The sequence below is a fragment of the Gorilla gorilla genome, chromosome 5 (genome assembly GCF_029281585.2).
Source record: "Gorilla gorilla gorilla isolate KB3781 chromosome 5, NHGRI_mGorGor1-v2.1_pri, whole genome shotgun sequence".
In the NCBI taxonomy this organism is placed as follows: Eukaryota; Metazoa; Chordata; class Mammalia; order Primates; family Hominidae; genus Gorilla; species Gorilla gorilla.
Genome location: NC_073229.2, coordinates 35,886,786 through 35,910,087, shown reverse-complemented (window position 1 = coordinate 35,910,087; position 23,302 = coordinate 35,886,786). Strand labels below are relative to the sequence as shown.

The 23,302-nt window shown below is 42.6% G+C and overlaps 1 protein-coding gene across 6 annotated transcripts in view; it reads right to left on the bottom strand.

Annotated features, from left to right (window-relative positions):
• The window catches only part of KDM1B (lysine demethylase 1B), a 68,861-nt gene that overhangs the window by 15,402 nt on the left and 30,157 nt on the right, over positions 1-23,302 (bottom strand). For 2 of the 6 annotated variants that reach the window (XM_019029387.3, XM_055390680.1), the window contains 10 exons: positions 22,594-22,632; positions 20,388-20,598; positions 17,015-17,199; positions 11,186-11,362; positions 10,759-10,833; positions 7,862-7,999; positions 6,781-6,952; positions 2,734-2,861; positions 874-1,005; positions 197-271 (listed from right to left, as the gene is read on the bottom strand). In XM_019029387.3, the coding sequence (XP_018884932.1) occupies positions 197-271; positions 874-1,005; positions 2,734-2,861; positions 6,781-6,952; positions 7,862-7,999; positions 10,759-10,833; positions 11,186-11,362; positions 17,015-17,199; positions 20,388-20,598; positions 22,594-22,632 (1,332 nt within the window). The remainder of the gene's footprint in view (positions 1-196; positions 272-873; positions 1,006-2,733; positions 2,862-6,780; positions 6,953-7,861; positions 8,000-10,758; positions 10,834-11,185; positions 11,363-17,014; positions 17,200-20,387; positions 20,599-22,593; positions 22,633-23,302) is intronic. The other 4 variants (XM_055390682.2, XM_063707363.1, XM_055390684.2 and 1 more) reach the window with 2 other exon arrangements.

Below are 23,302 nucleotides of genomic sequence, written 5' to 3'. Positions count from 1 at the left end.
TCTATAGTGTTAGAGCAATGAAATCAGCTTTGCATATCTACATACAATTAAGTGGAGATACATAACTTACCAGAAATCCAACAAGGGTCCAGGCAGATTCCCAAAGGCAAACTCCTTGATAGGAAAGATTTGTCCTTCCCTCCAAGCCCCTGGCAGCAAAGGTTTCTACCCACCCTTGTACTGCCCTAGCTCTTACCTTTTGTGCAGAATACCCTGTGCCATCTGTAGTGGTAACCTGCACTTCATCTCCAGAATAATCAATACACTGCACCTGCTCAAAAAGCAATTATGAAAAAAAGTGAGGGATGGAACCACGTGATCCAGGATCCTTTCCGATTCTCATATTACATGAATTTACATCTCCAAGGCTAAGGGGAATCTTTTCCTGGCATTCAGAGATCTAAACAATTGTTATAGCTGAACTGAGGGAGTTAGAATTTATACTGTGTCAGAATATACAAAATAAACATTGTGTCGGAATATAGAAAATAGTTATAATATGGTGTGAAGGGAAATACAGTTAAGTAATCACCCCCATGATTACAATAACACACAATACAAATGCACTGAGACAAAGATTTGAAGGGAAAATTTTAAAGTGAAAATAACTGCACTGGGTTAGGAAGGTTGCGAAGCAATCTGAATACCTTCTTCTTAATAGAAATGCACTGGGGCCACTACGGTTTCCAAGCAGCAGCAGCTGCCTCACTGACATGGATAATGCTACACAGGCTACGAATGAGCCACAAAAGTATTTCTAGACCCTGGCTAAACACCAAAGCCAGCCCCATTCTCCTGCGTGAGCCGCATGCCCAGAACTTCACATCCTCCCCAAACAAGGCGAGCCAGAGCCTCCCAGCAGTTGATACTCACTGGAGATTTGAGTCGAATGTCGAGCCCTTCTGCCAGTTTTTCAATTATCACCGAGTACCCGGGAGTTAGCAGAGTGTGGTCACCAGCAAACTGGGCAAAGAATTCATTGTGGTCCCACGAGCGAGCAGATACCTGGGAAACAAGAGAGGTTGGGGACACAGCAGTGTAAATCCTTGTGCCTGTGCCTGAGAGCCAATATGAGGAACTCCAGGTGGGAACAGCCACCAAGGCAGGAGGGCAGGGGACAGGCAGACCAGCCCAGGCAGAGACCACCATTGGGGGAGGAAATCTTGATAATTTTATTTGAGGAAAGTTTATTTGAGAACAAAAGGTCTATATGACTTGGACATGGGTACCACTCCTTGATAAAAATAGAAGCTGATTTTCTATATTGACAACTCTGGCAAAGTAGAATTCTATGAGGGTAAAACTGTATTTGATCAACATATATAAATATGCTATCTGTCCTCAACATGGAAGCTCTACAGAATAGAAACCCTGCACGATTTTGGAAAACAGCATGATTCCAATCACAATGCAGAACCAAGTGGAAATGGAGAGGTCCCAAAGGGGCCTCTGAAATCATCCGTGGAGTTCTATTCAAAATACAGAATACTGGGGTATTAAGTTCACAGTTGGTTAAATGAGTTAGGCAAGCTTAAATTTACTTTAACAAGGTAAACAGACCAGACTTGCAAGGATACTCTATTTTGGCTTCTCGAGAGCAGTGTTTCCGACTCCACGGTTCCACAGAAATGACCCAAGGTCCTCTGCAGAGGGCAGGGAAAGGAGGGTAAAGAGACAAGTCCTGGTGCAGTGGCTCATGCCTGTAATCCCAGCATTTTGGGAGGCCGAGGCAGGAGGATCACTTGAGACCAGGAGTTCAAGACCAGACTAGGCAACATGGCAAGACCCCATCTCTACAAAAAATAAGAAAAACAGAAGAGACCCTGCTCTGATTCAGCCCAATAGCCCTCCTTCCTTTGGAGTGATTGATTTCTTTTTTTTCCCCCTAGACAGGGTCTCACTCTCTCACCCAGGCAGCAGTGTGGTGGCACCATCACAGCTAACTGCAGCTTTGAACTCCTGGGATCAAGCAATCCTCCCACCTCAGCCTCCCACATAGCTGGGACTACAGGCACATGCCACTAAGCCCAGCTAATTTTTTGTATGTTTTGTAGAGACAGGATTTTGCCATGTTGCCCAGGATGGTCTTGAACCCCTGGGCTCAAACAATCCGCCTGTCTTGGCCTCTCAAAGTGCTGGGATTACAGAAGGGAGCCACTGCACCCAGCCTCTTCCTTTGTTTTTACGTATTGAGCTTCTTTCACAAGCATTATCTGAAGAAGAGTTTCTCTTGCTTCGAAAAAAAAAAAAAAGTTTAAAAAACAACCAAAACCACTGTGGGGTTAATATGCTCAGAAGTCATGGTTTTCAAACTTTTAAGCAGAATCATTCTTTCCTGTTTATCCAAACCAGCTCAAATTCAATATTTAGACACACAAAACACACACACACATACACAAAAACAAGTATTTTATTTTATTTTTGAGACTCCAGGCTGGAGTGCAGTGGCGTAATCCCAGCTCATTACGACCTCCACCTCCCAGGTTCAAGCAATTCCCCTGCCTCAGCCTCCCGAGTAGCTGGGACTACAGGTATGCGCCACCAGGCCTGGCTAATTTTTTGTATTTTAGTAGAGACGGGGTTTCACCATGTTGGCCAGGATGGTCTCGATCTCCTGACCTCATGATCTGCCCACCTCAGCCTCCCAAAGTGCTGGGATTACAGGTGTGAGCCACTGCGCCCGGCCTAAACCAAGTATTTTCAAAGCACACCTTTCACAAAACCCAAGCGCACCTGGTGAAGGTTGCTGCCACAGGCGTACTCCAGGTTACTGAGATGGAACTGAAGCACCTGTCCCTCCAGCTCACTGAATTGGATACCAGATTCCTTAATAAATGCCTTGTAGATCTCTTCTATCTTTTCTGTAATGGGAATGGATCAAAGCAGAAAAAAATAGCTTTAACAAGATTCTCCAATTCTTTCTCCTTTGCTCTCAACCTCTGTCACCCAGCAACACCCAAAACTTCCAACGTCTTTTCCCAAGTAAAGTCAGAGGGGAAAAGATCTCTTGATAAGGTCCATTTCTCTCAGGAAGAGAAAGTTTATCTTTTTTTTTTTTTTAATTTTATTATTATTATACTTTAAGTTTTAGGGTACATGTGCACAACCGGAAACAAAGCTATGTAAGTTCTATATCTTCAGAAACGTCTCAATTTCGCTTCGTTGAGAAGTGGTTTCCTCTTTTGCTCAAGATACAGAAAAACTGTCCCCACACATAGATGTACATGCACACACACAGAAGTTACCATTCTCTTTCTGGTCCTGCTGCCATCACCTTAAAGTCAATGCTTACAACATCTCACCTCAACTAAGAGACCTGTAACCTATTGGCTACAGTCTGTCCCAAACAAGAATATTCCATTATGGGCTTGTATCTTGTCAGCACTCCGCCTCCATATCTACAATTACTGGTTGCCTATGTAATAAATTCCCCAACCACAGCCAGGCAAAGCTAGCACATTTTAATCTTTCCAAAGGCAGCAGCTACGATCTGCCCACTCGCAGACTCTGCTGTAATGCTTTGAATCTTTTTCCTGGTAAATTCCTACCCTGCAGGGTCTGCGACCTCACACTGTCCCTCACAGGAATGCCTTCTCCCACCCAATCCCACCCATTCTTTATGATCGGGCATCACCGGGCCGTGGCAAGCCTCCAGAATTTCTCCCTGTCATCAACTCCAGCTCTTACTTATCTGTCCCACTCAACCGGACCTTGTAACTATATGGACACAGCCCTGTGATATCATTTTTGTCTTACATTCCTTTATAGCAGGGCTGGAACAGGGTTCTGGCTTGATGTCTGACTAATTCTAAGCATCTCAGTACAGGTTACTTCTTTACAACTGCTCCAGTGATGACAACCATCCAAAACATGTATCACAGACTCCAAGTTTCTTTTTCTGGTGGTGTTTTCTTTTTCTTTTTTTTTTTTTTCCCTGAGATAGGGTCTCACTGTGTCACCCAGGCTGCAGTGCTGTGGTGCCATTCCGACTCACTGCAGCCTCAACTTCCGGGGCTCCAGCAATCGGCCTCGCAAGTAGCTGGGACTACAGGCGCCCGCCTCTATACCCAGCTAATTTTTGAATTTTTAGTAGAGATGGGTTTCACCATGTTGCCCAGGCTGGTCTCAAACTCCTGAGCTCAAGAAATCTACCCACGTCAGCCTCCCGAAGTGCTGGGATTACAGGTGTGAGCCACCACGCCTGGTCCCCAAGTTTATAGAGTGTCACACACTTCTCTGACTAGAAGCAGAACTGAGTATCAGTTACTTCAAATATTTTTTTTTTTAGAACAGCTCAAGGCTTTCATCAAAATGTTCAGTTCTTGCACTAGATTGTAACATGCGGATGCCCAAGAGGCCTCCAGATTTGTGCCTGGCTTTGTTGCTCCTAGACCCCTGGGCTTTGTGCCACTTTCTGTGACTTTTGTAGAAGTCCCATCCCCGCTTCCTGCTGTGCAGTTTCTACATTCCTGTTGGTTTTGTGGAGGCAGCGGGGAGAAAAACCAAGATTGCTAAGATAGTATATAAAATTAAATATAAACAGACTGAAAGAGGCCTCAATGTGATTTTTTTTTTTTTTTGGAGACGGAGTTTCGCTCGTCATCAAGACTGAAGTGCAATGGCCCGATCTTGTCTCACTGCAACCTCTGCCTCCCAGGTTCAAGTGATTCTCCTGCCTCAGCCTCCCAAGTACCTGGGATTACAGGCACGCACCACCATGCTCGACTAATTTTTGTATTATTAGTAGAGACAGGGTTTCACCATGTTAGCCAGGCTGGTCTCGAACTCCTGAACTCAGGTGATCCACCCGCCTTGGCCTCCCAAAGTGCTGAGATTACAGGCGTTAGCCACCACGCCCAGCACAGTGTGATTTTTATGTAAATAATATTTAAAACAGCTTTAGTGCACATGCTTTCTGAAATGAAATCTAGCCCCTTAGTATTTAGATTCGAGTTTCCCTAGCTTTGTGCTGGTAAGATGAGATCTCAGACAGCTAAGATACCAACAGGCAGGATATAACTATAGCCTTACACAGAGATGTGCGCACTATTATCAAAGCTTTTAAACAAGCTATTGATAAGATAAAATACCCACTTACACAGTAAGAATTGCTGAGCCTACCTTAACAACTTGGGTTTTTTATTTGTTTGTGAGACAGTGTCTCACTATGTCACCCAAGCTGAGGTGCAGTGGCGAGATCATAGCTCACCACAGTCTCTAACTCCTGGACTTAAGTGATCCTCTCACCTCCTGAGTAGCTGGGACTACAGGCACGCACCATCATGCCTGGCCTACAGCTTGTTGTAGTAAGGGTAAGGCAAAGCATTATCATTAAACATTTTTATATGGTGACTCTGAAAGACATGTAATGAAACCTCCAGCCAGTGACTGCAACACAGGTACAAAACACTAACCAAGTCCTGAGAATATCCTGCACGTCAGCCTAATAACCGTTCTCAACTCCAGGAAATTTAACAACTTACGAATTAGTCTGGACACTACAACATTTGATTAAATGATCCCTGTTGACGGGAGTATATTTCTGAAAATGTTCTCTTATAGTATATCAGTCAAAACTTACTAAGGACGATTACAGCATAGGTCTCTTAGAGGTGGTGGGTTGCCACAGTAGAGGGGGAGGGAAAAGAGAAAAAGAAGAGATACATAGTCCCTGCTACTAAGAAGTTTACCCCAAACAGAGATGAACTGTATATATCAGCCTAGAGAATTGAGAGCTCTTGCAAAGAAACATATAGTTGAAGCAAATTAACACCTTGCAAATTGAGTTCCAATGTTCACACTACAAGAAACTCCAACATGCCTCCAAGAACTACAAGTGAATACATTCAGGTCACAAAATTGTAGGCCAAATAAATATCAATTTAAGAAGCAATACAGTAAAATTTAAGCTGGCACCCTCGTGAAAATGAGCCACTATGGATGGTCAAGTTTTCTAAATAGTTGTGGCTAATATTGCCCATTTAAGTACAAAAGCCAAAAGATTTTGAATTAAAATCCTTTTTTTTTTTGAAATAGGGTCTTGCTTTGTTGCCCAGGCTGGAGTGCAGTGGTGGGATCATAGCTCACTGGAACCTCAACCTCCTCAGCTCAAACCTATCCTTCCACCTCAGCCTCCCGAGTAGCTGGGACTACAGACACACACCACCATGCGTGCCCCCCACTTTTTTTTTTTTTTTTTTTTGTAGACACAAGGCTCACTATGTTGCCCAGGCTGGTCTTGAACTCCTGGGCTCAAGTGATCTTCCCCGCTTGGCCTCCCAAATGCTCGGATTACAGGTGTGAGCCACTGTGCCTAATGGGTTAAAATTCTTAAACTGTAATACTCTTGCATTCTTAAAATATACTGGAAAAAACCTTAACTCACTGCTCAACAAAAAGAAATCCTGGCACACACAAACCCTTACCTAGAAAAGACATTACAGGGTGATGATTTATCACACAGGGCTTACCACATGTTCCCATAAAAGTAAGCTGCTCTGGGAAATTTAAAATTAAACATGTAGGTAATTTTGTAAAACACCAGCTATTGTGTAAAGTAAGGTCTGTGTGTGTGTGTGTACACAACGCAAGCATCTAAGGCTCCCTACAAAAAGTTCTCCTCCCCTGAGAACTTGGAGAATCCATCAGTCCAAAAGAAATGCTCAGGAGGGCTACCCTGTTGCCGACATCCGACCTCGCAAATGAACGATGCCACTGCTGATGAAGCTTAGGTAACAACGAAACTGAGATGGAACAATCAGAACACCGTTCTCCCCATACCTCCTAAAGGGACATCTTGGAGCTGAGTCTTATCCTTTCTCCACTCAGAGACAACATCCAAGAGAGCATTAAAATGAAAATCCATGCGCTTGTCAATAGTGGGGTCAGTTATTCTTCCACCTTCCTGAATTAAGTCACATCTTTCTCCAAATTTATGCATGCTGATGCCAAGCTTCAAAATAATAAGAATAAGAAGGTGAAAATTTTCCCTGGAAAAAAATATTTACAGATTCTAAGCTGAAAATCAGACAGAGCTCTCATGGAGAAAATGGTCTCATATCTCTCAAAAATAAAGCTAAATATGCTTCACGGGGAATGGCAGCAAAGTCAGGCAGTGAAAAAAAACAGCATGAAATCTACAAGATTTTATTTGATGAGAATGTGAGAGGGGCAGCAACAGCTCCTATGCCACGCCCACTGTAATTTTTTGGCTAATGTTTCAGATGCTAGACACTGCCTGGCCTTGCTCGAACATTCTGTCTCCTCTGTGGACCCTCATGTAAATGAACACACAAACACGCAAACACTCACAGCAGAAGTTGAAATTGAATTGACCATCAATAAACATTTCAGAAAAAGCCTTGGGCCTACCAACTCTTCAAATAAACTCTCTATGACTGCCAGATTAAAGACAGGCTGCCTCCTTAAATATGATGTTCAGATTAGTAATACATAATTTTTTTAAGTATAAGTATGTCCCAAATATTGCATGTAAAATATCCCATGTAATACTGGGAAATACTTGGGTAAAAAATTACTTGTTTATCTGAAAATGAAATTTAATTGAGAATTCTGGATTTTTATATGCTAAATCTGGCAACTCTAAAATTATGAGATAACCAAGTGGCCTGCAAAGAACAAGGAAATAAAATTAAATAGCTTAGAAAAAGGAAAAAAAGTATTTTACATCCTCTAGTTCTACCTTCTCAGAAAGGCAGAAGTGTAATTCTTACTGCTTTGCATACGAGATGAGGGGGCTGTTATATGTAATTTACTTTAGAAGCATATTAATACTGCACACAAGCTAATTGAAACTGTTTTTCTTTCCTTTATCTACAATGCAAAGCTAAAAGAAACTCACTTGTTCACACATTAATGCTACTGGGTTGTTAATACACCCATTGACAATCTGAGCTCCTCTTCCCACTGTGACGCCTTTAAAAGATTTATCATCCCAGACTCGGCCTCCAATTCTGTCTTTGGCTTCCAGGACAGTCACCTAAAAAGATAGACAGTCAGGGAAGCTAAATAGGACACAAGAGTTACATCAGACACAGTATTATAAAAATGTAGAAGGACACTGTTAAATAGCCTCTATATTTGGTTAATTCCAAATATTTCTAAAAAAACAACTTTAAAAAGCAGGCAGTGTGAAGAGAAGCCAAAATAGATGTTCAAAACAATCCATCTAGACTCTAGCGAGGAAAAACTGAGTGGTCTGTTGAAAGAATCACTCAAACCAGATACTAAGATTTGATGAACTAGGCCAGATGCGATAGCTCATGCCTGTAATACCAGCACTTTGGGAGGCCGAGGCAGGAGGATCACATGAGGCCAAGAGTTTGTGACCAGTCTGGCCAACATGGTGAAACCCTGTCTCTACCAGAAATACCTAGTCGGGTGTGGTGGCATGCACCTGTAATCCCAGCTATTCAGATGGCTGAGGCACGAGAATCGCCTGAACCCGGGAGGTGGAGGCTGCAGGGAGCAGAGATTGTGCCACTGCACTCCAGCCTGGGCAACAGAGTGAGACCTTGTCTCAAGAAACAGAAAGATTTAATGAACTAGTACATGAAATGTACTTTGAAAGCTTTTTATAAAATAGTATTCCGTAAGAAGCAGTTAAAAACTTCTTTAGGTGATTTTTCCTAAGAAATATCTACATAGCAAAATTCCTTTAGGACTGCGAATAAGCTTTAACTTCCCTAAGATAAATTATTTAAAAAAAAAAAAAAGTATGCCACTCCATATAAATATTACTTCATGGGCTTGGCCTAATGAGGTTTGTCTCATACCCAGGCTATTTTATTGCCCCCAAATTTCTAATGCTGGTGGCATGAGAAGCTGCTCTTGGGTGCACAGGCAGCATGTCACCTGCAGCCCTGGATGCCTAGTGCCACATTCCCGGAGCTGCATTACCTGAAAATGTGAGTCCTATTCATCGCAGGGCCAGTCTTTCACTTCTGGATCTCTAGAAACTACTTGAAATTCTCAAGGAGAGGTTCCCCAAGTTAACCATCTTTCAGGCTACTCAGAGGAATCTATTTCCCTCCCATGGCAGGAATGGAGGGTCTCCTGGGTATCTCCCCCATCACTTGGGGATGGGGCGGAAAGGAATATTGATTCTCCAAACTGCTTTCTCAAACTTACATTCTTCACTTTCTCTAACTAGGAAGGCTGCACCTTGTAGTTCTACCCTCTTTCTCTGACAGAACCATCCATTTCTAGTTTTTGTTTGAGTTGGGGTCTCACTCTGTCACCCAGACTGGAGTGCAGTGGCTAGATCTTGGCTCACTGCAACCTCTGCCTCCTTCACTCAAGAGATCCTCCCACCTCAGCCTCTTGAATACCTGGGGCCACAGGTGCATACCACCATGCCCGGCTAATTTTCTTTTTGTTTTTTTTTGGTAGAGACAGGGTTTTGCCATGTTGCCCAGGCTGATCTCAAACTCCTGAGCTCAAGCGATCTGCTCACCTTGGCCTCCCAAAGTGCTGGGATTACAGGCACTGAGCCACTGTGCCCAGCCCATTTCTAGTTTTTTTTTTAGTATAAGAGGAAGGCTGAACATTAAAGACCAGCCTGCCTAGATTTTGGATTTTAATAACCTTCCTTGTAATATAATCTGTAGGTTTCCCAAGTAAAACTCAAATAACCTTGGCCCAAATATCTAATACTGAAATAAACAACCAACTGAAACATGTGCTAGGCCTGGAGCAGTGGGTCATGTCTGAAATGAGATTCAAAGGGCGTTTTTTTTTTTTTTTTTTTTTTGAGATGGAGTCTCGCTCTGTCGCCCAGGCTGGAGTGCAGTGGCACAATCTTGGCTCACTGCAAGCTCCGCAAAGGGCGTTTTTGACAGGCATAAAAAAATTTAACTGGAGGCTGGGCACAGTGGCTCGCACCTGTAATCCCAGCACTTTGGGAGGCCAAGGCAGGCAGATCGCTTTAACTGAGGAGTTTGAGACCTGCCATGCCAACATGGTAAAATCCTGTCTCTACCAAAAATACAAAAATTAGCCAGTCTCATAACACTGTCTCAAAATAAATAAATAGATTTAAAAAAAAACCTTAGAACTGAGTATTTCAGAAACTTTTTTTACACAAGGAATAATGAATATCCATGCTACTATTTGCTGTCTCAAACTACTGCGGAAATGGGCTTTTTCTCATCATGTCTACTGTGCGAATAATAATCTGTCAAGAATTTCTACTTTGGCCAGGTGCAGTGGCTCACATCTGTAATCCCAGCACTTTGGGAGACCAAGGCAGGCAGATCACTTGAGGTCAGGAGTTCAAGACCAGCCTGGCCAACACGGTGAAACCCCACTCTACTAAAAATACAAAAATTCGCTGGGCATGATGGCACGCATCTGTAATCCCAGCTTGAACCCAAGAGGCAGAGGTTGCAGTGAGCTGAGATCGCACCGCTGCACTCCAGCCTGGGCGACAGAGCAAGACTGTCTCAAAAAAAAAAAAGAAAGAAAAGAGAAAAAGAATTTCTACTTTAATGCCAAGTTAGAATTTCTTCTGACTTGCTCATTAGAGTCTAAAATTATCTCCAAATCTGTGAGAATTTCTATTTACCTTTTTCTTATGAAATCAATTTCAAGTTTTATAACTTTTCTAGGACCTAATATAAACATATAATGTATTTAGTATTCTTCACTAAAAATAGGAACTGGTTTCTAAATCTTAGAAATTTGGACCAAAAGGAGCAGTCAACCATCTGTTCTAACTCCATGTCCCCAAAATCCTACCTTAATTCCAAAGTTATGCAGTTGCCTAGCAGCTGCTAATCCTGCTGGACCAGCCCCGATAATGATGACTGATTTCTTAAAAAGAAAAGAAACAAAAGTCCAATTAGAGCAGATGATAACAACGTCCTGTTTTAGTTGTTCCGGAACTGCAGAGCAAATTCGTTCATTTACATTTCTTTGATGTCCTTAGAAAGTTATTTTCCTAAAGAATGTGGTGGCACTTGTCTTATTACTCCCTTCCCTTTTTCCCTACAATCTGGGGAAAGAGTGCTTGATATTCTCCTTTCAGGAGAAACACATTCTGCGAAAGCCTTGCTTCTGTTAAGTTTTATGGTGATAATGTGGCTTTTACTATATTTATTAACAGCAACAGACTAGCGTTTGTCCTGATCAATGGCAAGGCTATCGCTAAACTACAATCACCTACATTGTGGTAGTCCTTAGGGAGAAGATACTGGTCGGCTCCCACGCTGAGAACTCCAGTGTTGATGAGACCTTTTCTGGTCATAAAATACAGTATTCTCTCCACTTCCTGAACGCATCGAATACGCACGAGACCCCGGACGATGATGTGAGGAATACATTTCTGAGGAGTAAGAGCTTCCTGTGTTTGGAAATAAAACCAACTGCTTTTTTAAAAAAGTCCCAAGAAATTCAAACAATAGCAGGAAAATAATCCATTTAAAAGACAAGTAAAAGATCTGAATCAACATTTCTCAAAAGCAGATGCTCAAATGGCCAACAGGTACAGTCCTCCCTGGTTTCCAGGAGGAGATTGGTTCTAGAATCCTCCTGAGAAGACCAAAATCCATAGATTCTCAAGTCCCTTATGTAAAATGACATAATATTTACATATAATCTACGCACAGACTCCAGCATGCTTTACGCTACCTCTAGATTACTTATAATACCTAATACAATGTAAATGCTATGTAAATAGTTGTTACATAATATTGTGTAGGAAATAATGACAAGGAAAGTCTGTATAGTGTTTAGTAGAGATGCCACCATCCATTTTTTTCCCAAATATTTTAAAGATGTGGAACCCAAAGGTACAAAAGTCCAAGTATATATGAAAAACTCCTCACCCTCACTAATCATCAAGGAAATGCAAATTAAAGCCACAATGAAAATCACCTCACACCTGTTAAAATGGCTATTATCAAAGAAGACAAAAGGTAACGAATGATGAAGAGAAAAAAGAACCCTTATTCACTGTTGGTGGAATGTACATTAGTACAGTCATTATGGAAGACAGTACGGAGGTGTCTCAAAAAACTAAAAAATAAAACTACCATACGATCCAGCAACCCCCACTGCGGGGTAGTCAAATAAAATGAATCAGCACGTCAAAGAGAGATGTGCACTCCCATGTTCATTGCAGCATTATCACAACTGCCATGACATGGAATCAACCTGGAGTCCACTGATGGGTGAATAAAGAAAATGCGCTATATCCACACAATGGAATACTATTCAGCCTTAAAAGAAAAAAAGGAAATCCTGTCATTTGCAACAACATGGTTGAACCAGAAGCACATTATGTTAAGTGAAATAAACCAGACACAGACAAATACTGCATGATCTCACATACACATGTGGAATCTAAAAACACCCAACTCACAGAAGCAGAAAGTAGAATGGGCATTACCGGGGCTGAGGGGAGGGGGAATAGCGGGGAGATGTTGGTCAAAGGATAAAAAATTTCAGTTTAGACAAGAGGAATAATTTCAGGAGATCCATTTTACAACATGGTAACTACAACACATAGTTAATAACAATGTATTATATACTTGAATATCATGGAGAGAGTTTTAAGTTATCAGAGACAAAAAAGGTAACTATATGATGTAAGGCATATGTTAATTAGGTCAATTTAGCTATTCCACAATGTATACATATTTTCTTTCTCTTTTTTTTTTTGAGATGGTGCACTCTGTCACCAGGCTGGAGTGCAGTGGCACAATCTCGGCTCACTGCAACCTCTGCCTCCCGGGTTCAAATGATTTTCCTACCTCAGCCTCCCAAGCAGCTGGGACTACAGGCGCCTACCACCAAGTCCGGCTAATTTTTTGTATTTTTAGTAGAGACAGGGTTTCACCACATTGGCCAGGCTGGTCTCAAACTTCTGACCTCAGGTAATCCACCCGCCTCGACCTCCCAAAGTGCTGGGACTACAGGCGTGAGCCACCGTGCCCGGCCACAACATATATATATGTATTTCAAAACATCAGATTGTACACGATAAATAAATACAATGTTTAAATTTCTCAATGTAAAAGGCAAACCAATTAATGTTTAAAACTTTTTTTGGTTACTCAAAAGGTTAAACCTAAAATACCACATGACCCAGTAATTCCAATCCTTAGTATATACCAAAAAGAACTGAAAACAGATGTTCAAACAAAATGTTCACAGCAGCAGTATTCAAATAGGGAAAAGGTGGAAACAATTCAAAGCCCATCAGTGGATGAATGGACAAACAAAATGTGATATGAACAATGAAATATTATTCAGCTATAAAAGCGAGTGAAGTTCTGACATGTGCTACAACATGGATAAACCTTGAAAACATTATGCCAAGCAAAAGAAGCCAGTCATAAAAGGCCACATATTATATGCTTCCATTTACTGGAAATATCTACTACAGGCAAATCTATACAGATAAAGAGTAGATTCGTGGTTGCCAGGGGCTGAGAGCAGGAGAAGATGAGAAGAGACTGTTTAATTGGTATAGGGTTCCCTCTTGGGATAATGAAAAAGTTCTGGAACTAGATAGTGGTGATGGTTATACATTATATATGTATTTAATGCCGCTGAGCTGTAAATTTTACAATGGCTAAGATGGAATAGGGCTAGGCACGGTGGCTCATGCCTGTAATCCCACCACTCTGGGAGGCTGAGGCAGGAGGAGCAATCACTTGAGCCCAAAACTTGGAGACCAGCCTGTGCAACATAGCAAGACCTTGTCTCCATTTTAAAAAAATAAGAAGGAAAAAAATATGGTAAATTTTATGTTATGTGTATTTAACCACAATAATTAAAAAAAAAATTCTCCAGGTTATTCAAATCCATCACTTATCACTAAGACAGTAAGAACAAAGGGAGGTTTGCCCAGTGGGGAAAAAGAAGGAGACAACAGGAAAATATAGCAATTTACACTTTATCATGTCGGTTTTCCCTGAGCAAGAACGACTGCAGCAGGTGCATGGCGGCAGAGCACATCACACTCCTGACTCAACAAAGGCCACTACAGAAATCCAGGCTGCTGATCCTACTGACCACAGAAAAAGCTGGATTCTTGTGACTGACAAGATGGTTGGGGGGATAGGGGGAACCAGCACGGTGGCTCACGCCTTTACAGCACGTAATCCCAGCACTTTGGGAGGCCAAGGCGGGTGAATCACCTGAGGTCAGGAGTTCGAGACCAGCCTGGCCAACATGGTTGAAACACCATCTCTACTAAAAATACAAGAAATTTAGCCAGGCGTGGTAGTGTACGCCTGTAATCCCAGCACTTTGGGAGGCTGAGGCAGGTGGATCACTTGAGGTCAGGAGTTAAGAGACCAGCCTGGCCAACATGGTGAAACCCTGTCTCTACTAAAAACACAAAAAAATTAGCCGGGTTTGGTGGCGCACACCTGTAATCCCAGCTACTCAGGAGGCTGAGGCAGGAGAATCGCTTGAACCCAGGAGGCGGAGATTGCGGTGAGCTGAGATCGCATCATTGCACTCCAGCCTGGGCAACAAGAGTGAAACTCTGTCTTAAAAAAAAAAAAGACACTGTCTTTCTCTGCTCACCCAGCCTTGGCATGACCTTGATCTGTTTCAAAGACTCAAGAGTAATGATGCCACCACCTCCACCCAGTGTCAGGAAGCAAGAACAGGCACCAAGCAGCTCCCACCCCAGGCCTCTCCTCTGCTCCTTGTCACCAACCCCCCAGCTCCACCAGAACCAAATATTCAAGAAATAACACATACAACACTGGCTTGGATTGCTGCAGAAGATAATACATTTGTTTGTATTCATGAAGTTTAAAAAAAATCATTTCAAGGCCAGGTGTGGTGGCTCATGCCTGTAATTCCAGCACTTTGGGAGGCCAAGCCAGGAGGATTGTTTAAGCCCAGAAGTTTGAGAACAGCCTGGGCAACACAGCAAGACCTCATCTCTAAAAAAAAAAATTAGCTGGGCATGGTGGCACGTGCCTGTGGTCCCAACTACTCAGAAGACTAAGATGGGAGAATCACCTGAGACTGGGAAGGCGAGGCTGCTGTAGTGAGCTGTGATGGTACCACTGCACTCCAGCCTGGGCAACAGAACAAGTCTGTGTCTCAAAAAAAAAAAAAAGAAAGCACACATTTCAAAGTCTTTGATTCTTTTAAAGCCAATATATTTATGTTTTCCCACTATAATATTAAGTATATAAATTCTTTTTTTTTTTTTTTTTTAGACGGAGTTTCGTTCTTGTTGCCCAGGCTGGAGTGCAATGGTGTGATCTCAGCTCACTACAGCCTCCTCCTCCCGGGTTCAAGCGACTCTCCTGCCTCAGCCTCCCAAGTGGCTGGGATTAAAGGCCACCCAGCACCACCTCCAGCTAATTATCTGTATTTTTAGTAGAGACGGGGTTTCGCCATGTTGGCCAGGCTGGTCTCAAACTCCTGACCTCACGTAATCCACCCAACTGGGCCTCCTAAAGTGCTGGGATTACAGGCGTGAGCCACCGCGCCCAGCCGGTATACACAATAAATTGTATCTTATGAAAAACTAAAATAGATCCAGGTAAGCTTAGGACTTCTATAAGATTCTTCCCCTGTATAAGTCAAATTTCAAAGTCAAACAGAAAGAAATGTGACCAAAAAAAAAAAATGAATCCAAGGTGTTTCTCTGTTGTATTTTTTTTTTTTGAGATGGGATCTCACTATCTTGCCCAGGCTGGTCTTGAACTCCCAGGCACAAGCGATCCTCCTGCCTCAGTGTCCCAAGTAGCTGGGACTACAGGGCCACACCACCACTCTTTATAATTTACTTATAGGAAATTCTGACCACAATTTTGTTCAGTTTGGTTTACTGAGCACCTATCTCAAGGCTACTGGGCGGAAAATAAGTTGCACAGCCTACTCAGCTGGCTACCTCGCACAGCCTACTCACCTGGCTATAATTCATATAGTTGCATTAACAGCCATAACTTAAGCAGATTATGTCATTTCATTCTAGATTCTAATCCAGTGAAATGCCAAGGTGAAACTGGCATATCTTTCTTTAGTCAAGATCACTTTGGCAGTCTTGCACAATGTTCTGAATTCAGCAATGACGCAAACTGCTGATTAATAAATCAGAAAAATGCTAGGGTCAAGAGAATCTCTGTGGGTTTTTTTTGGAAACAGGGTCTCATTCTGTCACCCAAGCTAGAGTACAGTGGCACAATCACGGCTTACTGCAGCCTTGACCTCCCAAGCTCAGGCCATCCTCCTGTCTCAGCCTCCTAAGTAGCTAGGACTACAGGCATGTACCACCACACATGGCTAATTTTTTAATTTTTTGTAGAGATGGGGGTCTCATTATGTTGCCCAGGCTGGTCTTGAACTCCTAGGCTCAAGCGATCCTCCTGCCTCAGCCTCCCAAAGTGCTGGAATTACAGACACAAGCCACTTCACCCAGCCCCTTTGTTTTTTGTTTTTAGCTAGTATTCCCATTCTGCCCCATAATTTATTTTCACCTTTTTCAAGGTGGGTACAGTGTCACAGCCCTAACATGTATTTAGACCCAACAGAAGAAATGTACTGGTCTTGGTTGATTTAGGATGCCGAGGTGAATAAAAATTCCTGTCCTCAAGGATTTGTATGTAATTCAATCTTTGATGTTTTTCCCTCCTGCCATTGCCATTGGAACTCTTTGGACCAAACCTTGCACCTTATACTCACCACTGGAGAGTCAGCATTCTGACTATGTGTGGTCTAAAGTGGTGGTTTTCAACAAGGGGTGATTCTGTCCCCATTTGGAAATGTCTATAGACATATTTGGTTTTCACAGGTGGGAAGCATTACTGGAACCTAGTGGGTAGAAGCCAGGGATCTTGCTAAATATCCTACAGTGCAAAGACAGTCCCCACCACAAAGAATTATCTGCCCAAATTGTCAACAGAGGCAAGGCTGAGAAACCCTGGCGTAAAAGGTTCCATCCCCAGATAAAGTATCCCCTCCTTTTCAACATGGCCCTCCTCTGTCCAGTGCTATTGGCTAACATGCCCTTACTTACTTTGCAGTTAGTATACCACAGTGCGAGGATGAGGTTTCTCAAAGCCAGGTACATGGTGGGGTCTCGGGAATACTCTGGAAACTCATAGAGCTCATCCAGTTCCATCACATCCGGCCTCACACAGAGGGCTTTGCCACACTCATTGGGCTGGTAGAAAGGCTGGAAGTATCGGTTCATGCCTGGAACTGATAGGTAACACAAATGGGCAACTCCTACAAGCTGTAACTTCCAAATCCAGAAGAATTAAAGGGCAAAAGCAAACCAAAAAGTAAGCCTAGACAAGCTCCACTCTCTACCCTACATAAATACCTTTGCTTCCTCCACCCAGTTAGACAAAACGTACATAAATTAAGTATTTTTCTCATTCTTTCTTCACGCTATTCTCAACTTTAATTTCCATAGCATGGAAAAATTTATTTTTAATTGTGGTAAAAAAAAATGCATACCATAAAGTTTATCATCTTATTATTATTTTTTTTTTTGAGACAGCTGTTGCCCAGGCTGGAGTGCAGTGGTCCAATCTCAGCTTACTGCAACCTCCATCTCCTGGGTCCAAGCGATTCTCATGCCTCAGCTTCTTGAGTAGCTGGGATTACCGGTGCTCGCCACCACATCTGGCTAATTTTTCTATTTTTAGTAGCTATGGGTTTCACTATGTTGGCCAAGCTGGTTTCAAGGTACTGGCCTCAAGTGATCTGCCAACCTCAGCCTCCCAAAGTGCTGGGATTACAGGCATGAGCTACCATGCTCAGCTATCTTTTTTTTCTTTTTAAGATGGAGTCTCACTCTGTCGCCCTGGCTGGAGTTCAGTGGCGCGATCTCGGCTCGCTGCAAGCTCCGCCTCCTGGGTTCACACCATTCTCCTGCCTCAGCCTCCCGAGTAGCTGGGACTACAGGCGCCCGCCACCATGACCAGCTAATTTTTTTTTTTGTTTTTTGTATTTTTAGTAGAGACGGGATTTTACTGTATTAGCCAGGATGGTCTTGATCTCCTGACCTCGTGATCCACCTGCCTCAGCCTCCCAAAGTGCAAGGATTACAGGCGTGAGCCACCGCTCCCGGCCTTCTTATCTGTTTTTAAGTGTACAGTTCAGTAGTGTTAAGTACATTCATGCTGCTGTGCACACATCTCTAGAACTTTCTCATGTTGTAAGACAAATTCTGTATCCATTGAATGCCCACTCCTCATGGAGATACGTTTTTAAAATAACTTTTTTTTTTTCTCGAGACAGAGTCTTGTTCTGTCACCCAGGCTGGAGTGTAATGGCACAATCTCAGCTCACTGCAACCTCCGCCTCCCAGGTTCAAGCGATTCTCCTTCCTCACCCTCCCCAGTAGCAGGGATTACAGGCACATACCACCACACCTGGCTAATTTTTTGTGTATTTTTTTTTAGTAGAGACGGAGTTTCACCATTTTGGCCAGGCTGATCTCAAACTCTTGACCTCATGATCTGCCCGTCTCGGCCTCCCAAAGTGCTGGGATTACAGGCGTGAGCCACTGTGCCCGGCCTAAAATAACTCTTATGGCATTTTTCTGACTATAAAATGAATAGGTTCATAGAAGTAAATAACAATCACTAACCCCTGATTATGTCAGTAGTGGAGTTACATTTAGAGGTACACGTTGTCCTTATTTCTGTGTCTATTAACAGAGAATATTCACGTAATAGATATTTGCCTTCACGAAACTGAAAAAAATGTTATGAAAGTGCCATTTTCTAACCTGCTTTTTAATGTGTACAATATCATGAATACTTTCCTGTGTCACTAAATATGCATTCAATGGCTGTATATTTTCTTATTACTCAACCATTTCCCTATTGCTAGGCGTTACATTTCATCCAATTACTTCACTATTACAAGCAATGTGAAAAGTAATTTCTTTGTACCTATCTTTGGATTTACATTTGATTAGCTGTTTAAGATAAATTCCTAGAAATAGCACTGCTGGGTCAAAGAGTGTCTGTTTAAAAGTTTTTGATGCACACTGCCAAATCTTCCTTCGTAAACATACACTCTCCCTAACAGTAGTCAAATGCCTCTTCATCGCATCTTCATTAACCCTGGGAATTACCACTTTAGCTTTGATTTCCACCACATCTATATTTCAGTGTTATTGGTAAACAACAACAACAACAAAACCTTAAGATAGGACCACAGTGCAAAAATCTATTTGCATAATCAAAAATGCCATTTGTTCCTGTCCAGGTGTAGGAAATCCAGAATTCTTGCTTCTTACACCAAGAATTCTAATGTAGAATTTTAAAGATGCCTTTAAAGTAAATAATCAGGCCGGGTGCACTGGCTCATGTCTGTAATCCCAGCACTTTGGGAGGCCGAAGGGGGCGGATCACTTGAGGTCAGGAGTTCGAGACCAGCCTGGGCAACATGATGAAATCCCATCTCTACTAAAAATATAAAAATTAGCCAGGCGTGGTGGCGTGCGCTTGTAATCCCAGCTACTCGGGAGACTGAGGCAGGAGAATCGCTTGAACCTGGGAGGAGGAGGTTGCAGGGAGCCAAGATCACGCCACCGCACTCCAGCCTGGGTGACAGACTGAGATTCTGTCTCAAAAAGAAAAAAAAAAAAAAATTAACCAGGTGTAGTGGCACGTGCTTGGAGTCCCAGCTACTCAGGAGACTGAGGCAGGAGAATTGCTTGAACCCAGGAGCTGGAGGATGCAGTGAGCTGAGATAGTGTCACTGCAGTACAGTCTGGGCAACAGAGTGAGACTCCATCTCAAAAAATAAAATAAAATAAAAAGTAAAGTAAATAATCAAAAGTATGCCTGCTCTGCAGTTTTTTTGAGAGTAGGTAATTTCGCTGGGATCACCAGTGGCAATAATTAGAGGCAGAAAGACTCAGAAGAAAAAGGACTGCTCATATAGTTGAAAACCTTTTCCCAGTAAGTCAGAGTTCATGTTATCATTAAACAAGACAGCAATCCAACTTCCAAATAAATACTCATTAAGTCCTGTAGGTAATTCATGAGTGTTGCAGGTTTTCCAAACTACTGAGGAAAAATTAACCACACACTATACACAAATGATATGACTGATCCACAGTACAACCATTTCCATGAAATAATGAGGGGCTTTATATCATAGGTCGCATACATTTTTAAAAATAATTTTTATCTATTTATTTATTTTTAGAGACGAGATCTCGCTATGTTGCCCAGACCGGTCTCAAACTCCTGGCCTCAAGGGATCCTCCTACCTCGGCCACCCAAAGTGCTGGGATTACAGGCATGAGTCACTGTGCCCAGCCTGCACATTTAAAAAAAATCCTTTGCGTTTTGCTCACTCACACATTCCCCAAGGAGGGGAGCGGGGAATGGAAAGCAGGGAGTCCCAGGAATGGCTCTCACCGTGCACAGAGGGGGCAGCCTTGGAGTGCTCCAGCTTCCCAGGGCTGGCATTGCCAGTGGCAGCGGCGCGGTTTGTGCTGGTGCAGGAGGGGCTCATGCCAACACAGTCAGGGTAGTAGGCAGACAGCAGGGGCGCTGCCACGCTGTCTTTCAGCAAAGGAGGTAGGATGAGCATAGAGTACCACCAATGGTTGGAAACTTCCAATACTCTCTGCAATGGGCCAGACAGGAAGAAGAGAGACAAGGACAGACAAGAAATGTACATGCAGATTCTGCCAGGGACAGAGGGTTCTCTTCGTTTCACTTGTCCTTAACCCACTATGCTTTTTCTCGCTCAGACTTAACAATTCTATTCCAGAGCTCTACACACACAGATGTAGAAACAAAAATGGGCTGATAACATCTGGCGAGAATGTCTCCCAGACAGAATTCTTTCTGACATATGGCAACAGCCTCCCTTATCCCTCCCCCAAAATAAGCTCCCCAATGCCAGGTGAGTCTGAAAGCTGTGCCCATTTACTAGATCGCAAGCCTAGGTTTAAGTCTGATGTGAAAAATGTATCTCTGCTCAGTAATCATCTATCATTCAAGCCCCCCGCCTTTAACTTAGGACCTCAAGATAGTTAAAATTGGGAAACTGGGCATAAAAAATAATGCTCCCAAGTAGTAAGTATTACTGCTTTTTGCCAAAGGCTACTAAAAAACTTTCAGAGGGAAAAGTACACTGCAACCAACAAAATAAGACGCCAAATGTAGAACTGAACAAAAGCAGTTATTTTCAGTCTTCAAATACGTGATACTGTTCCAGAGTTGACTTAACATGGAGTCATCAAATCAGAGCCTTCTCATGATGACTACTGAAATAAAAAGAAAGTCTATGTGGCTTCCAAAGCAACACTGCCACAATCCATGGTAGACAGGCTTTTCTAAATGCAATCTGACACTTATGCTCCAGGAATTCGGGAAAAAAAAAATGTCTATTCTGGAGCCTGGAAAAAAAATGTGTGTGTGTGTGTGTGTGTGTGTGTGTGTGTGTGTGTGTGTGTACACACACACATATATACATACTGATATGGTTTGGCTGGGTCCCCACTCAAATCTCATCTTGAATTGTAGTTCCCATAATCCCCATGTGTCATGGCAAGGAGCTGGTAGGAGGTAATTAAACCACAGGGGCAGTTACCCTCATGCTGTTCTTGTGATAATGAGTTCTTATGAGATCTGATGGTTTTACAAGGGGCTTTTCCCCCTTTGCTTGACACTTCTCCTTCCAGCCATCATGAAGGACACATTTGCTCCCTCTTCTGCCGTGATTATAAGTTTCCTGAGGCCTCCCCAGCCATGCAGAACTGTGAGTCAGTTAACCCTCTTTCCTTCATAAATTACCTAGTCTCAGGCAGTTCTTTATAGCAAGCAGCGTGAGAACGGACTAATACACATGCAAACACCCTTTTATATAACAGAATGGATTTAAAGTAGATTTGCTAAAAGTCAATGCTGTCTTTGCCTGAAAAGCTATCGTAGTTCCTGAGTTTCAGACATCTAGAACAATCCAATCCTGAATCACTGAAAATCAGAATGACTCAGGATTCTAGAAACTCAAGAAACCCAAAATTTAAAAACCTCTTTTCTGAAACAGTCACCGAATCTGGTTACATGGTACACTGAAGTTTGTCAACTCAGGTAGCAAAGTCTTATGAAGACAGAGGAAATGTGACCAGCTTTGCCAGCTGAAGTACTGCTCCCCCTGCCATATCTGCACGAGGACAGGACAAAGCCAACATGCTGAGGTCAGAATGCATAAGAACACTCCTGCAGCTGAATCCAGGCCAAGACAATCAAATTGTGGCCCTCTTGTGCTTTTCTTAGGAGGACTCACGTGGAGAAAAGGTCACAAAGTCATCCTTGAAAAACAAGTACAGCAAGCCTGAGCCCTAGAGCAAGGCAGGAGAGCTGTGTCTTCCTCTTCGTTTCCTTTTAATGAAAAGCAACATAACTTTATTTTTATTTTTTAAGTTGGGGACAGGACTACCCATAATATCACTATTGCTAACATTTTCATAATATAGTTATCATGTTAGATTAAAAAGTCACTGATCAGCAACCAGAGAGAAAGAAATTCATGAAGCTGTTACTATCATTTCCTTGTAACACTTATCATCAAAGGCACAATTAACCCCAATCCACACCATCCGGAAATACTCACTAGATCCTCTGGGAGGGAACAATGATCTGAGGTCTCAGGCTACAAAAGAAAACCAAGTGTTAAATTAGGGTTGCTTATAAAATATAGTCTCAGGTATCCATTTATCTTCAATAAGATATCTCTTTTCACCTATCAGGCTGGCAAAGAAAAACATTTTTATGAAACAATATATAAATGAGAGTGTCTAGAGGCCTGGCTCTGTGGCTCACGCCTATAATCCCAGCACTTTGGGAGGCTGAGCAGCATTTTGGGAGGTCAAGGTGGGCGGATCACTTAAGGTCAGGAGTTTGAGACCAGCCTGGCCAAAATAGTGAAAAACTGTCTCTACTAAAAATATAAAAATTAGCCAGGCATAGTGGCAGATGCCTGTAATCTCAGCTACTGGAGAGGCTGAGGCAGGAGAATCACTGGGACCCGGAAAGTGGAGGTTGCAGTGAGCCGAGACTGCGCTACTGCGCTCCAGCCTGGGTAACAGAGCGAGACTCCAACTCAAAAAAAAAAAAAAAAAAAAGTGAGAGTGTGGGGAGACAGACACTCTCACAAGGATGTTCCTGGTGGAAAATATAGGCATATAACAACCACGAAGGGCGGTGACAAAATACGAACATTTAAAACGCACAATCATTTGACATCATCTTTTATAACTGAAAATACATATGACACATCCAGCAATTCTAACTGGGTTATATTTTCCAGAGAGAGACTCTTG